Source organism: Crocodylus siamensis, chromosome 2 (assembly GCF_052110815.1).
Source record: "Crocodylus siamensis isolate JL-2025a chromosome 2, ASM5211081v1, whole genome shotgun sequence".
Taxonomy (NCBI): domain Eukaryota; kingdom Metazoa; phylum Chordata; order Crocodylia; family Crocodylidae; genus Crocodylus; species Crocodylus siamensis.
The window spans coordinates 268,865,141-268,881,852 of NC_143396.1; the positions used below are offsets into that span (position 1 = coordinate 268,865,141).

Consider the following 16,712-nt stretch of genomic DNA (forward strand, 5'->3'; position numbering starts at 1 on the left):
GCTCTCATAACCATAGGAATTAACAGAAATGGGGAATTTTAAACACTGATTTATTTTCAGCTATCCACAGGCAAGCAGGCATAAAGACAATGTTTTTAAAGCATGAAAGGATTTCTGCTGAATTAAAATGACTTACCAAGTAGAATGAGAGCAAACCTCACCAAAATAAACAAAGCCTGCAAATATGACACGATAAGGGGCACTGGACATATCAGCCCAAGAGGTCATTTTAATCCTAATAATGCCCCAAAACTGGAGTTATTAAAAAGTGGCCATAATCTGAGTACTTTTCCTATGACATTCTCTGGAATTATATTTAGATTGAGGAGTACATTCTAATTAAAGACAAAATCAATGACCCAAACAGGTGTTCTCCCACCTACCATTGCTGTACTGGGAGTTCAGTATGTTTGGTACCTGGCAAGATCAGCCCCATGTACTGCAAACATCACAAAAAAATTACATAAATGCATATTAGATGCATTCAAACCTTTTAATACTGTAGTTTTTACCAAATAAAAAAAATACGCCCAATATTGCAACTGATATTGGTGACCAGTTCATGGAGTTTGAAGGGAAACAGGATCAAGCCCAATATGTTATCTAATGTCTTAATTTTCCTTTCCCCCCCTGTATATTTATACCAAGGATAAGGCTGTTCATTTAATTGAATTGTTTGCATTGTAGTTAAAGACAAAAGAATAAACAGAGGAAGAACACATACTGTCTTACTTTGCCAGAGCCTGGCTGATCCACCAGATTTCCACTCTCTAAGACAGATTTTGCTGTATTTGTGCTTTTTTCATCTCCCCCTGAGGAGTATTAACTCAAAGCAATCACAAGACACCCATCTCTGCCTGCTGCTTCCTGAGCTGCTAGTTATATCTTCTTCCTGCCTTACTGCTTCTCTACCCATTTTAATCTTTTTTTAACCTACAGGCTGCCTTCTGCTCCTAAAATGATAACCATTTTATCTGGAAGAGTCTAAACATGTAAAAGCATTTTCATTTCTGTTGAGTTTACTTTCATGTACTCTCTCCTTTCTATTGAAATCAAGCAGCATAGAGTACTGTATAGAGAGCAAAGCCTGCATTCCATCCAATTTGAAGTGTTCTTAAAATACAGTACTGAAAAAGGAAGAGACACACTTCAAGGAAATGCCGAGCTGCTCATGACACCAAAGACGGTGCACATTTATGGACTTGGTTTTCTGAGCCATTTCCAGAAACCTGAATGGATTACAATGCGATTTTAACAAGGTTGCTGGCATCCATCGACAGCTTTCACCTACAGGGGCAGTTAAGAGATGGAAGAATGTAATTATTTTCATGTAAGCTAAATTCCAGCTGCTGATTGCCATGAGAGGGAATGCCCTGAAAACTTTGATGGTTTAAACTTCTTAATCACCTGCCACCAAACAGGTAAATCTCTTTTTTTTGTAAAATTGTGGGGCAGAAGTGATGGGGAGGTGTGTTTGATACAGAGGCAAATAGTTTATTAATCTACTGTTAAATATGCAGCACTACTTTACATGCTATATTTTGTTGATCAGGATACAAGTCCACTCACTACCTGTAGGTTGTAAAATCTCTTTTGATATATTATTAGTGTCCACATTCAAAGCTATGAAAGAAAACCCTACCATACAAAGCTGCTACCGATTTGAAGATTTTTTTTCAATTATTACAATACTACTTATTCTTTAAGTAGCCTTACCTGATAAGGAACTGGTGCCTAAGTCACTCTCCTTCCTCACATATCTAGATTGGACATAATTAGGTATTTATCACCCAATTTGTTCCTCTGATTACAACAACATTAATATATTTGATAGAGCTAATTATTGGGGTAGAGGTATCTTTCACTTAAGCCTTTCTCCAGATGCCTTTGATTAGCTTTTCTGAGTAAACATGTTTCTCTGAACTGAAATTTCTTGTCACTTTACAATTCAGAGAAGTTTTACATCTTGTATCTTGGCAGAATTACAGTGGCAAGCAGGAGGTTGCTAGCCCTCAAGTAGATTGGAACCAAAAATTCCTTTTTTTACTTTATCCCCAAACGATGAGTTTTTCTCTTAAAATATTATCACTAATATTGTTCTAACACTGAGCCAAACCATTGAAAGAAGGAAAAATATGGCTATTATCTTTTGTTAAAACTCTTATTATAAATCAAGTGTGGCAAGGTCCCTCTCTGTTAATGTGGTTTCTTTGTCATCTGAGAACATTTGTTATCTTTTAAAAGAATGATTATTATTACTTTCTTGTTTCACAGGAATGATTAATGGATAAGACAATGCTGGGTTGCAATATTAATATTTTTCGGGTTTTTTTAAAGGCAATAAGTATGCTTGTTTACAGAAAATAATTAATTTAAACTGTGTTTTCCAATTTGGCTATGATAACTGCAACCAAGCATACTGACAGGAAATAATTAGAAATAAACATCTATGAATAGTTAGATGTGTAATTAACAGAGGGCAGGGCTATAATCACTTTCTCCTCCGTATAATAATTTAGCAGAAGAGCATAAGAAACACCTCTCATAGCAGATCAGTTAAGGAAAGAAATTGAGACAATAAAATAGAAAGGATTTAAGATGCACATGCGTCTTAATTAAACAGTGGGACACTAAAGAAATTGGACTAAACAGGAAAGGAGATGATACTAAGAAAATTCAATTCTGTGTGAGAGTTAGGGGTTTTAAAGTTTTCTGACCTTTTCGAACAGAGAGGAAATCTTTATGGGGGCACTTGTTTTGTTTTCCTTGCTGCCTCTGAAGGATCACTGTACATGCCTGTGCATTATTTATTTGTAAATTTTTACAAATATTTATCAGTGGACTGACTATTTGCATGCTCTCAAAAGAGACTGGCAAAGAACTATAAGTAAAATCATTTTTTTGCGGTAAGGTCCCTTCCAACCCTATGATTCTGTGGCTAAGTCGTCACCTCTGGAGAAACTTAAAGACAGGACAGTTTCTTTTGAATGCCTTTCAGGAAAAGTAAGCTTAAAGTTGCCTCCACTGTTGGCAGGAAACAAATCTGCAGATATTAACCAATTTGCTTGATGAGCCTTGTATGTATAAAAAAGAAATAACAAACAGTGCTATGTTTTTAAAGTCATAACTTGATAAAAAAAATAATTTTGGAAATGTTAATAGCAACCATGAGAACAGACCATCAAAAACAAGGTAACATGGAATTGTTCAACCTACTTTATTCTCTAGAATAATTTCCTGTTTGTGCGCACACTCTTGCATTCAAAGTAGTTAATAATCTTTTGGACTACTCTGAATGACATTTGCAGGACTGAATATTGTGTTTAAAGTATCAACAGGACTTGCATTGGAGTCTAGTTTATCTATGAAAACTTCTACTTTACATGTGAGCTATGTGAAAAAAACCTTTCTTTTATGTCTCCTAAAACTTGGGGGTTTATCCCAGAGGAGGAAATCTCCCAGACACCCCCCCCTTTTTTTTTAAACTATTATTCCAAAATAAAGCTGTTAATTATCAGTAACACATTTAACACATATTAGAGTTGTTAACAGAATTGTAACAGGAGTAATTTAGGCTATGCCTGTTCAATCCTTCTTCAGCATACTAGAGTGTTTTTGCCCAATGGATATGCTGCCAGTTCAAAAAAATGTGCATATTTATTCTTCAGCAATAACTGTTGCTTTGCTTAACTTACTTGAGAGCTGTTCTTTACCTAGTGTGAACATGCTTCTCTATTAAAGGATTTCAGGCAGATGATCACCCTTGGGATTCAGTCAATTCATGCATTACATGTCCTGTCTTATTACACGGCTGTACAGCAAGATTACTGCTTTTCTGATGAGCTTCAGATACAAAAAGAGAATGTGCAAATACATCACTGAATCTCTTAGGCCACTCAGAAAATGGTACCCAAATCTCCCAGGATGTTTTAACATACAATTTGCATCATGTTATTTAAGTAATTTTATACGCATTAGCCTGATATTCATTTGGTGTAATAAGCCAACTACACTGGTATGGAAAAGAATATGGCCAATTATAAAACCAGGGCTCAATCCTGATACCACAGAAATCAGTTGAAGCTTTGCCATTGATTGTGCTGGGAGTAGAATCAAAACCCTCAATATGACGCATAATGTTGATTCAGTATTGATAAGGAAAGGGAAAAAAAATCTTTTTTATTTTATAAAAATTGTATTTTAGTACAAGCTGTCACTTTTTAAATTTCCTGGAATTGGCCTGTGTCTGTATTTCATTTATACACAGGAGGTGAGTTTGAAGCAAGGAACTTCTCAGAGAAATAATGTTTAGTATATGCATTGCTGTATGAAAATCTGGAGTAACTTCATGGAAACAATGGGATATGAAGGATTTAAGTGCATGTTATCAGAGCAGAATGTATCCTAATAGTTAAAGTTACACTGGCATAAATCAGGAGCAAGTCTGCTGAAGTCAGTGAAGATACACATGTGTTAAGTCAGCGCAAGTGAGATTAGAATCAGATCCATTAAAACTTTAGATGAAAGCAAGCCCATCAGATAAATAATTTAAATCTGGAGCCTTATTTTTCATTATCCAAGGTGCTTGTTGAATTCCACTATAGTAACACTTATTTTAAACAAACAAAACCCTGGATCTAATAGTAGGCAGGGAATATCAATTCTTAATTGTTTGCATATTACGGGCCTGATTTTCTTCTGATTATTATCAGTTTAACCCTGGTTTAGCTCCACTGATTTCAGTGGCATTACATCTGAGTTGCCCTTCTATAAATAAGAGAAGAGTCTAAGCTGTTACCTTACTGAATATAGAAATAGATAATATTATTACAATAGTAATTTGAGAAATTATTTTCCCTGTTATTTGCTTTGTAAGAATCCTTCAGAACTTTCTGAGAAATTTATTGGTGGGATTTTTCTGAACATATGTACAAAACAAAGAACATTAATTTTTAGACTGAAGTGAAAAATATACCACAGATAGGATTATACAAGTATATTTCCACAATGTGTATTGGAAATTTTTTAAAAAGCAAATATCTTTGTAGTTTTGATGTGGCCAAATTTTTTGACTAGTTGCTGAATGTGATTTGGAAATGTGGTCATTAAACCTGAAGTTCCCGTGCATGTCTTATGCAGTATTTAAACTAAAAAGCCAAGAAATCAATTAGGCTGTTTTACTGCAATTGGCTGAATAGTAATTGAGATGCAAGGTACCAAAAGGGCAAAACTAGAAACAAATCTAGAAACTTCTTATGATTCACAGATGGCTTATATTCACATTTTCTTAGTTAAAATTCAATATGTATTTAAATTATGCATATTATCTAACAAAAAGTTATTTCCAGAATCCTTCCACACCTTAGCAAATATGCTAAAATACTCTACCTTCTAACACATGATACTGTCTTTAAAAAGGCAATTCAGAGACAGAGAAATAGCAGCTATTTGGGAGGACTAAAATTTACAGGTAGAAAAGTGATGATCCCTTTAAGGTACTGAAATGTGGCAACATTTGGAATAAGGGTTGATTTCTGGTAGTCAAGATTTCCTCAAGGAATTGCTGCTAAACTCAAGCAAAATCTGGTGGGGGGTTGGATGGAATTAGTGCTGCTTATTTTTTTTTTCCTTTCACGGGATTCATACCAGACAATAGGTAGTGTTCATGTAATGCTTTGGAGAAAGATGTAGGAAGATCACACACCTCACTGTCTGGGCATCCCACTAGTAGCGAGTACTCTTGGGAGTACTGACACAGTTAGAAGTGATGGTATGTGTGGTATCTTCACAAACCCACTTTGATGCCATAACAACCCTCTAGGTGCACTGCTTTCAGCTTCTTCTTCTGCCCTTGTAATTACTCACTTCTTGTTTTTCTTTAAATAATATTCCACCCCCCTTATGGGGTTTCATTTATTCAGTCTCCTAAAGCACATCAAACTTCCTTCACTCCTCAAGTTCAGTCTGTGTTCCTCTTGATTGAGGGATGCCACAGCTTTCCCATTTGGTCAGTGTGACATTGGGTAGATCTCCCCTCCTTTGGTGTCTCCCTGTGAGTGGGAATATGTGTTTCCCTGGGGGCAAATAGAATGGCATATATTTGTGCTACTGCTAGCTGTCCGTGGGCATGCCCTTGCACACACACTCTGGTGCATGGCAAATTGCCCTGTATGAGGCAGGGGAGGTTGCAGTGGTGGCAATCCAGGTGCACAGAGCCTGGCCAGCAGCTGGAGAGTGGCTCTGGCCAGCCAGGCTCTAGTTTTGGGCAGCACACCCTACAGCTACATGCTCTGCCCTGCTTTTTTGGCTGCAGTTTTTTTATACCAGGAACTCCTGGTGTCAAAAAATTCCCACTTTATTGCAAATTAGCAACACAGCAAATGCACGCACATCCAGCACGTGCAGTTTGTAGCACTGCAGATGGGTTTGTGGTGCCACAAACTGCATGTGCATGCTCATGGGGATGCACCCCTTGAGGCAGGAGTCCTACAGACTTCCCTTTTGGGTCTGCACTGGTAATTTATCCCTCCACCCTGTGGCAGCCTTTTTCTGAAGTCTGCACTGCTAACTCAGGCCAGCTGCAGTCCTCACTTAGCTTCCCCAAGCTAGGCCCCTTTCAACATTCCCTTCTCTGGGCTATGAAAGGCTGCCAAACAGACAAAGCCTCCTCTCTCCCCCTTTGCCTCTCTGAAGACTTCTCTCTTATCTCGGTGTCTGTTCTGGTTTAGCTATGTGACCTACTGGTCATGTGACCTAAATAATTTTTCCATGCAGGGAGTTGGGTAGCAAAAGTCACAGTTGGGGTAATTATGCCTTAAAGGGCCAGTGACAAGTGGTAATGTTGATAATGAAGGCAGGGTAGGACAGACTAAAAAAAAAAGTGGAAGAGGAAATAGAGCTCATATACTACCAGGCTTTTGAATGCATCATAATAAATACTAATACAGGATGAAATACAAGCACTATATAGCACTGTCCTAACAATGTAAGTAAAATAAGTTCCTGTGTTGGGCTTTACACAGTGTGAATCTTAAACCTAATGGTGTACCTTTTCTAAAGAATATGCAGCTCCTAACATCTCAGAACCTACCTTTTCCATTTCACACAGTAGGTCAGTCAATAATCTGAAGCCTCCCTCTTTATGTGCACCCAGCACTTTGTTCTTGATCTGAAATAGTCAGATTTAGTCTTTTCTGTCCTTGTTTCATCTTTCTGCTGCCCTTCCAGTACTTTTGACGAAATTCTCTCCTGTGCAGGGAGCTTGAACCTTATTTCCTTTACAAAGAAATGGATACCCACTAGAAATAAAATGCAATGAAAAGTATATGAAAATACAAAAACACATTGTGATACTTCTTAAAGAAATCAGTTCGCAATACAACCAGATACATATCTAAATGTAACAGGGTAAGAAATGTGCACGACAGAAGGAAACTAGAACAGCAATTCTGAACTGTTCTGTTGAACAGAACCAGTATGTGTTCTGTATATACCAAATTCCCTTCAAACTGAGAAACTTATGTGTAAGAATTAAGAAAACCTTCCCAATGCTACATGTCCCCCTAGTTTAAACCATCAAGAATATCCCAGGCTCCAGGGCAGCATCTCCCTTTTATAGTTCTATAATTTTCAACCTGACAATGTACAGTTTACCTGGTGTGAAGTTTTGAGACCATAGTGCGACTCCCCTCTGCCCTATGCAACTTGATAAGTCACCAGACAAATACTGAGTAGAGATTAGTTTCCTTTCTTCTCATAGACCCACATTCTCACATCTTCTCTTTCTCCATCTCCAGGTGAGAGAAATTATCTTAGCCCTATGACAGACAGGACATGTGGCTAAATCTGTCTCCGTCCTTTTCCCGATTTATTCAAGTAACAAACAGACAACACTAAGCAGAAACGGCACACAAGCATCTTCCTTCTGGAAATGACCCTAAACTTTATCCTTGGTTCTCCCGCTGTTTTACTCAGTGAAATACTTAGCAGGAGAGAGCTCATCTCACAAAATCATTCCCCCTGTCCATGTATAAATATGTGCAAGCACACCCACACACAACTACTTTTCTCATTACATTTTCTGTATGTTCTTCTTACCTTGTACACTACCAGAAAGAGATCCTTGGACAGGAGCTGGAGACTCACTAGCACTGTTTTAATTTAATAAATTCAGGTATGTATATGAAGGGGTAAAGGAAGCAAATTAGGAGTTCCAAGGCAGTGCTGACAAGCTAAATAAACTGTTTTTGTCATTCTCTGCCTCCAAAGGCCTACACTGGACCTATTCTTATCTCATAACTGTACAGTATTATCAGAGGCTGAAGAGTCAAAAAGAGGCACTGGGCTGAATGAATAGTGCAGAATTGATTGCATATATCAAGAGCCATTAAGTGGAACACTGTTCAGTTCTGTTTACCCCACTTCCCAAAGCTGAAATAAACTGTTCGGGGATAAGCATGATGAATGATAAGAGCATGGGAAAAACCTCATGAAGAGACAGATTGGAAATCTTGGGACTTGTTTGCCTTATCGAGGAGAGCAATATGAGGGTATGATAAAAAATGCAAAATAATGAATGGCAGAGAGAATGGAGCTGGAATTCCTTTTCACAGGGGATTCTTGGCTTTTCACAAGACAAGACTCCTGGAATAGGCAGTGGAATCAGAAGATTGCACAAAACTGATAGGAGAAATAATTTTACACATAGTGGGGTTGTTGGTTGTTCTTTACACACAGTGCACACTTAGGAGAACTCACTGCAAGCCAACACCAAGACAAACCACTGTCTATTAAAAAAAGAAAACAGAATTATTTATTTGGGTAAAATTAATATCACAACTATCCAGAACTATAACCGGAGATACTGTATTAAAATTTAATAAGCATTTTGGAAGTGATGTAAAGCCTCATGCTGCAGGGCCTATGCTTAGTGAGATCAGGAAGAAACTTCACCTGGGGAAGATTAACTGCAGGGATTCTTGTACCATCCTCTGACATGTCTTCTATCATCCATTCGTTGTAATAGGATACTAGACTACACAGACTACTTGACTAAGCAGTGTGACAATTCCCATAGTTCTATGTATATGGACCTGGAAAAAACTCCCCATCAGTGACTGTGATGAAATATGCTATCAAACAGAGACAAGAGCTAAGACACTGGAAGAAACACAGGCATGATGCTTATTTTCAAGCTAACTAATGAAGACACTGAAGTTACACATACAAACAACAGGCATATTGGATGAAACAAACTCAATGACATTCTATGGCCTGGTTTGCCCAAGAGGTCAGGAAGATCATCTAATGGTCCCCCTGAGCTTAAAAACTATTAATAGACACAAGGCCTCTCATTCCATGAAAATATTTGACCCAAATTGAGGAAAGTCTGTTAGGGTAATGTATCAAGGCACAGCATAGTAGAGGCCTACCTCCTTAGCTAGTTTGTTGGTACAAACCTGACTCTTCATACCACAACCCTGTCTCCCCCCCAGCCCCTGTGTCTGTAGGCCAGAAACCATTTAAGTCATTGGAAACCATTGACTTCACCAAGTTCCAAATCAAGCCAGTTCACTGGTTTTGGTTTGTCGTCCTAACACTGGTGTCTCTTCTATTTCCTGCTCTTCTGTCCCAGTCAGCATGTTGGCCTTCCTTATTAATGATCCAGCTGGGCAAAAGGAGTGACTGCTTGAATGAAGCCTAAAGGGAAATTTGCTATTACTGGTGACTCAATTATCCTGTACTACCTGCTTCAAGAAGTCAAAAATGACTGGAATCAAACCTGACATTTCTGCTTTTTTTTTTGTTCTTTGTTTTTTTTAAACTACATATGATTTGGCTCCTGAAGTTTGATCAAATTAAAAGGAAGATCAAATAAGTCAGTATAGGAATTCAGTTGGCTAACTCAATAATGCAGATGGTTGGAAATGCATCCAGACAACTGCTTTAGATTATAAACTCTAGTTTAAAAGCTCTTCTGGTCAGTGAATGTGTCTTCCTCTGTGTTCATAATGTACAACATAATGCAAGCAATTTGAAATAATGAAACCGTGAAGTGAGCAGGATTGTAACAGCAGGGTCCAAGCTGCCATTGCTTTGGTGGCGGTCAGTAGTACAGTATCTTTCCAGCTATGGAAGTTATTTCTTGCCTTAGTTAAATCTTTTGCAGCATGCCTATACAGCCGGGAGGTTACTTCCACTCTGCTCTTCAGGGAAAGCTGTATATATCTTTCATTTCATCCCCTCTTCCCCTCCTCATCCCTCTCTTATGAGCACGGATTGGTTTTCCAGGGCCAAGCTAGCCCTCCTGGCCTGGAGTGTCCCCATCCAGTACGGATCCTGTCTGGTTCTGTAGCAACAGAGGACTCCCATTTGCAGCAGCATCAGTGCTGTCAGCATGAAACAAGGCTCAGCCGAGTCCTGTCAGCGCAGCATAGAAGGGAGGGGGCAACCTGCATCTTCTCCCCACTGCATTAATGTGGGCTGTTTCCTTTCCAGTGCAAAAATCTGCCAAGCTTTCCTCCAGGGCCAGGAACATACCCTGAGAGGATTAAATAAGTAGGAGAGGAGGAGGTGGGAGGCAGAGGAGACCATCCTCCCTGGATTATCTCTTCTCAGTGTTGTTTCTGCTGAGGCTGTGGTGAAGGCATCAATGTAGCTCCCCAGAGTTAGTTGCTCAGCAACCAGAATCAATTAATATGCTTTGCAGAAAGCACAGGGGAAGCCCAAGCTGCTGTCAGCAAGAAAACAGGAGGTTTCAGGGGGGCACTCGGGATCCCATTCAAGTCTGACACCCATTTATTCCCCCCCTCACATCCCCTGGCTTATCCCCAACCTTCTTGCAACACTATTCTTTATCCCTTCTCCTTCCCCCACAGTGTTTTAGCTTGTGCATCTCCCTAGCACTTCAAGCAAGGCACCTCTTAAGCTCTCCTATCTTACAGGGAGTGTTGCTTTTATATTTAATTTACTGGCTCTTTTTTATTATTTATTAATTTTGCCAAGCGTTCTCCAAAGCAATCTAGAATTGCTAATCCTGTTGCTAGTTGTGAAAGGAAAGTGACAATTGATGCTTTGGTAAGATGGTTTCAAAGGTTGGGTCAGATTACATGGTTCGGTTTGGTTCGGTTCAGTTGTGCACAGTCAAGCAACTATAATGAAACGGCATCATGTGAGCACTGGCAAAGGGCTTTCTTTTGGGGGGGAGGTTGTTTATTTGTGTATTACGTGCTAACTGTCTCTGTGTACAATAGGTCAAATAAGTGGGCTTGCTTATTGTGAAACATAGAATGCAATTTTTCCTTTTTTTTGCATAGTAATTTCAGGGTTTTAGTAAGGTTTTTTTTCCCCTTTTTTCTTCTTTTTTCCCCTCCTCTTTTCTTCCTTTCTTTAATTTTCTTTGGAGTCCCTCTGATGACACCACGGATCTGAGAATGAAGAACTTCTTAGAGCTGATTGGAAATGGCATTGCTGAGCTGAAACGTAACTCGAGGAAATATATCTCCCGAAGAAGAAAATGTAATGCATTTTAAGGATCTGACTTCCGGTGAAAATTTCAAGCCTAGAGAAAACTTGTCCGCGTTGTTAGAAAGAATGGGTTGGACAATTTTCTTCAATTCCAAAGGATATCTGAATGCCATGCTGAGCATAATCTCTGCAGCATGCTCTGTGAGTCTCTTCTCTTCCTGATGCACTGCATGGTAAGGCCTTTTTCTTCCTTAAAAATGCTTTGGTTATGGTGAGAGTTTAAAAAAAGAATATTAAAAGACAAATACAAGAATGTTTCAAAACTTGGTTGTTTCTCTGACCAAGTATCCTGGTCACCTCTGTAGTTCTTTCTGCGTTTTTCTTTTTTTTGTCCATTTGTTTCTCAGATGAGTGTGTTGGGGGGGCTGTCAATTATATTTTGAGATGGGCATTGATAGATTTGTTGTAAAACTATCCAGGCTATCGTTGCTATTTAAGAGTTTCCCTCAATGTTTCTCTCTCCGTACATTTTGAGAAGGGTCATATGTGCCCTACCTTTCATATATCCAAGTTGAGTCTGTGATGTTCTGACCGACAGCCAGAAGGCAAAAGTAGAAGATTTAAGCAAAAAGTGATTTGAACCTGGTTTTGAATGAGTATGAGCTGAATCAATAAAACCTACAGCAGAGATTTTAAGTTCTGCTGTGTTTTATGCCAAACAAGCAGATACAGTAGATTTCCCTCGTTTTGTTCCCTGTGGGCAAAGAAATGTTAAATGCACAATTGTGTATATGCAAATGATGTAATTAACATGTGAGGGATGTGGACATATTGTGCTATTAACTATGTCAGAAATAAGCAGCTTGACGAATCCTACAAAATGACTGTTGAAAATTAGTTCACAGAAAAACCTGCCTGCAAATTGTTTCATATGGAGTGATTTTTGTCATATGTTAATGGGATTGTGGGGGCTGATTGCAAATTATTACTTAGGAGGATGGTGTAAGGCCTTATTCATTAACAACGGTGATGTGTTTCCTGTTCCCTAGATGGACGGGGCTGGAGAAGTAAAGTGACGTTATTAACCAACAGTCTTATCTGCCAAAAGTTAGGATCACGGTCAGGAGGTTGCCAAACAGATCAGAAAGCACAAGATGAGTGTGATGGGCAGGGGAGTGCAGTTGACTTCTTTAGAAAACATGTTTGGATCTGTGCTCTGAAAAAAGGGCAATATTGAAAAGTGGAATTGTTTGGGGAGGTGTTAGTTTCCTGAATAATATTGAGTGAGCAGGTAGCATAGGTAGCTTTTCTTCACACTGGGTGGTCAGTTAGTATGGGGAAGAGAGAAGCATCTGCATCTTGAGGAGAGAACTAAAGAAAAGGTCTGATCCTGATCCCATTCAAATCCATGGCAAAATTCCCAAGAATCAGACCATTTATGGATATACTTGGCAGATTTCATATGCTTCAGAAATATACACTGGGATGGAGAGCAGCAATGGTTTCCTAGCAACAGCTCTGGAAGGCACAAAGACTCTAGAGAGACAGGCCAAGTCAGATCAGACACCAGGCCAGGCAAGGCCAGGACAAGCCAGGGTGTTAATGAACAAGACTGAAAAGCTGGCAGATCTTTTGAATGGGTTTTAAGTTTTCTATTGTAGAGGAAGGTCCCTGCCATCATTCTGAAGTATTTGGAGGCAGGTTCCTAACATACCTCCTGCTTTTAAGATGAAGACCTTTTACAAAGTGTGCAACAGACAAACGCTGGAAATGGTACTTGTACAAATTTGCACAGTTGGAGCTTTTAAAGACAGAAGCTTTTAAAGACATAGCTTTTAAAGGCAGAAGCCTGAAGTTTGACAGCCGTTCCATAATCCTGAACTTGATTTCAGGAGCAACAGCCCAAAACACACAAATGCAATTAAATACACTTTCATGCATTTTACTATCTCAAATGTACAGATGATGGAGCTCATAACAGAACCATGAGAAACTGAAAAGATGCAGTTGATAAGGCACAGCTTGAAATCTTCACTCTTGCAAGAAGTTCTCACTTACACAAATAGTTAGGCTGACTATATGGAAATCTCGGAAATGTGGGACATCATCCAGGAAACCCAGGACACTGGCCCCCACCCCTATGCTCTCACAAATTGGTGGGGACAGGGCTGCATGCCAGGCCTGCCTACCTGCAAGGTGCTTTGTGTCACTCCGACTGCTAGCCAGACTGCACCCTTGCATTTACACTTCCCAACAGCCAGCCAAAGCCAGTCTTTGAATTCCAGGACTGTCCCACCTAAAACAGGACACATGATCATCTTACAACTAGTCCTACTAAACAGTTCATCTGAATAAGGGTTGCAGGATCGGACCCCTAAATTTGATTCTAATTTTGAGAATAGTAACTCATATCAGTAATTTCATTGCAATCAATGGGACAGCTCATTTGAGTAGGAATTTCTTCTGAGAGTAAATGGGTTAAGGTTTTATAAGACTGGGCTTTTTGTCATTGTGCCAGAATTACTGTTTAAGCTGAACTTATTTTCTTTTCTAAACAAAGTCATTCTTCTGCCTGTGTAAATCCCTCTTTGCCATATCATTAGAATAAATCTAACGGCTTAACGACAGATTTTTTTTGAAGATTTTCAATCATAGCAACTTTCTTCTGTGAAGAATTGATCATATTCAACAAAATTTAATATTAGTGGTTCTTAATTATGAGCCAAAATGCTTTATTGACTCTTTAATTCCTTTATTGTGAAATCGCTGAAGATTTTAGGGAGGACAAATATGGATAGATCCCTGGAGTTCATCAAGGAATGCCTATTCCTTTTAAAAAAGTCAGAGTTCTGCATAAGAACACCTAAATATATTATAGGATTTACAAGTTTTCCACAAGGTTAGATCCATTCATTTCTTAATTATTAGTTTATATTTATCTGTTCGCTAGATCCAGGAATATATTTTAGCTTTAGGGTCTAGAAACTTAGAATTAATATTGCATACAAATGTACTGATACACACAAAGTAAATACCGTTTCCAATTTTTTTCAGATTTTATTCTGTATCTTTACAGGAGTATTTATTATTAGAGTAATGCATTAGAATGAACATAATTATTACTTGGTTGCAAGTGACAAAGAATAGGATCTTTTCAGAATACAGTGAGCACAGTAAGAGATTGATTAAGGTCTGCTATAAAAAAATATGAAAAAAGATCAAATGGCAGGTAGACCTTGTGGACATCAACCTTTAAAGCATATTATGTATAAAAGGTCAAATCACCAACAGGGCTGCGGAGTTTTCATTTCTAAAATAGTAAGACAAATCCAAAGTTTGCTCATGCTGGTTTTGTAGTTTGGATATATGCTATTTTGAGAGAGAATCTTGTACTTAATGTCAAAATCCTCAGTCACTTTTACATTGTGTTATTGGTTGATGTTGATACTGAGATTTGAGTGCAGCATCCAGCCCCCTTCACTCATTTACTTGAAAGTAGTTCTGCAAGACCTGTATTTAGCTCATCACTATCTCTCTGTAGACTCTAAAGTGCAGACATTCCTTTTCAATATAGGTTATTATCCAATACATGTTTTATTCTGCATGCACATGTGCACTTATTCCCAGGGCATGTGAATGATTCCGTGGGATAACTCATGTGAATGAGGACTCACATTATTGAGTACTGCATGAATGAGGATATGATAGAAAGATTTTAGTGCAATTACTTATGTTCAGGGGGTATTTATTTGAATAATACAACATGTACACAATACAGCACAATTTCTGTATACAAAATGCCTTCCCCAGACCAGTCAGTTCACACCCACACAGTCCTAATTCAAGATCCTCTCAATACCAGTTTCTTCCACAAGACCAATTCAGCAGTAACAAGTCTTCAACTTTGTATATGCAGGAAATAATACAAATGGAAGAGTAATAGAAGAACTGAATTTTCATTCTATAGGAAATGCCAACAGGTTGCTCTTTGTGTTTTTTTCCGTTTGGAAGAAAAGGTCAAGATAGTGAAACTTTTTATAGAATGAAAAACACCGTGGAAGTGTCATAATATTATGTTTCAGCATTTTCAATCAAAAGAGAACCTTTCCTTTTTCCTATGGATAATTCCATAGACATTTTTTTCCCTATGAAAAGCTCAACTTTTGTCAAAACCTCATTCTCCAACAAGAAAAATGTTAGAATCTTTTTTTTGCTATTGATGTTGCCATGCCTCTGTTCTTTAAGTGCAAGCTCTCTGCAGTAAAGGACTAGTTTTATTATTATGAATTGTACAGTATCATGTACATTTGGAAATGTATTTTCATTATGGAAATATTATTAATAATTAAGAATGTCTTTCTTAGGTCTATGAGTGACATCCATTATTGTTATGATTCATTATTTTTATTATAGTAGTGTCTCTGATACACTACTTGAGTAGTGTTGCTACAGACTCCATTGTGCTAGAACCTGTACATAATAGCAAAAGGTAGTCTCTTTCTCAAAGAACTTACATTCTTAAAGAGACAAGACAAAGAGTGATGAAAAGGAAATATTAATATTCTTCAGTTTACCGAGGTCACACAGGCACTTGAAGAACTCAGATTTAATCCAGATTTCCTAAATCCTACTCTAGTGTTGCCACTGCAAAACCATTCTTCTTTCCATTAATATTCTCTGAAGAATTTGCTTTTAGATTTTAAGGTTAATAATCTTAGCTATTTTTAGATACCAGATATGAATGGAATTTTCTGGTGTGTATTTCTAACATTGAAATAAATGCATCCATCAAAGTATGATCTCTTTTGAAGCATCTCTTTAACTGTGAACCCTAAGTATATAATTATATATATAATTATATATTCTGTTGGAAAGTTAAATCCTAGATTCAGCAGAGAATTTCCAAAATGAAGAAACCAAAGCATACTGTATCAGTTTTGAGGTGTGTGTGTGTATATATGTTTAAACGACCTGTATGTAGTGTTACTTTTCAGAAATCTCAGTAAATAATTCAAATGCCATTATAGGGACAAATCCAGATGTGAAATAACAGGGTTGATCACTGATCATATGCAGTTTGTGCAAGACATTCATACTGTACTAGTGCACAAAATAGTGACACAGAATACCGCACAAAACAGATACTCTTAATAATCATATTGTGACTCTTATACCTAAAATAATCCTAAAGATTTGTTCCCCTTTTTATGATGGTTTGAGTAAAAATATCTTGTTGCTAAGAATAC

At 38.0% G+C, this 16,712-nt stretch overlaps 1 protein-coding gene across 1 annotated transcript in view; it reads left to right on the forward strand.

Moving 5' to 3' along the window:
* The first annotated feature begins 886 nt into the window (after positions 1 to 886).
* Positions 887 to 16,712, forward strand: part of TUNAR (transmembrane neural differentiation associated intracellular calcium regulator) — a 59,795-nt gene continuing 43,969 nt past the window's right edge. The window contains exons 1-2 of the mRNA XM_090035003.1: positions 887 to 1,421; positions 11,405 to 11,699. Coding sequence (XP_089891129.1) covers positions 11,661 to 11,699 — 39 coding nt within the window. The 5' untranslated portion in view covers positions 887 to 1,421; positions 11,405 to 11,660. The remainder of the gene's footprint in view (positions 1,422 to 11,404; positions 11,700 to 16,712) is intronic.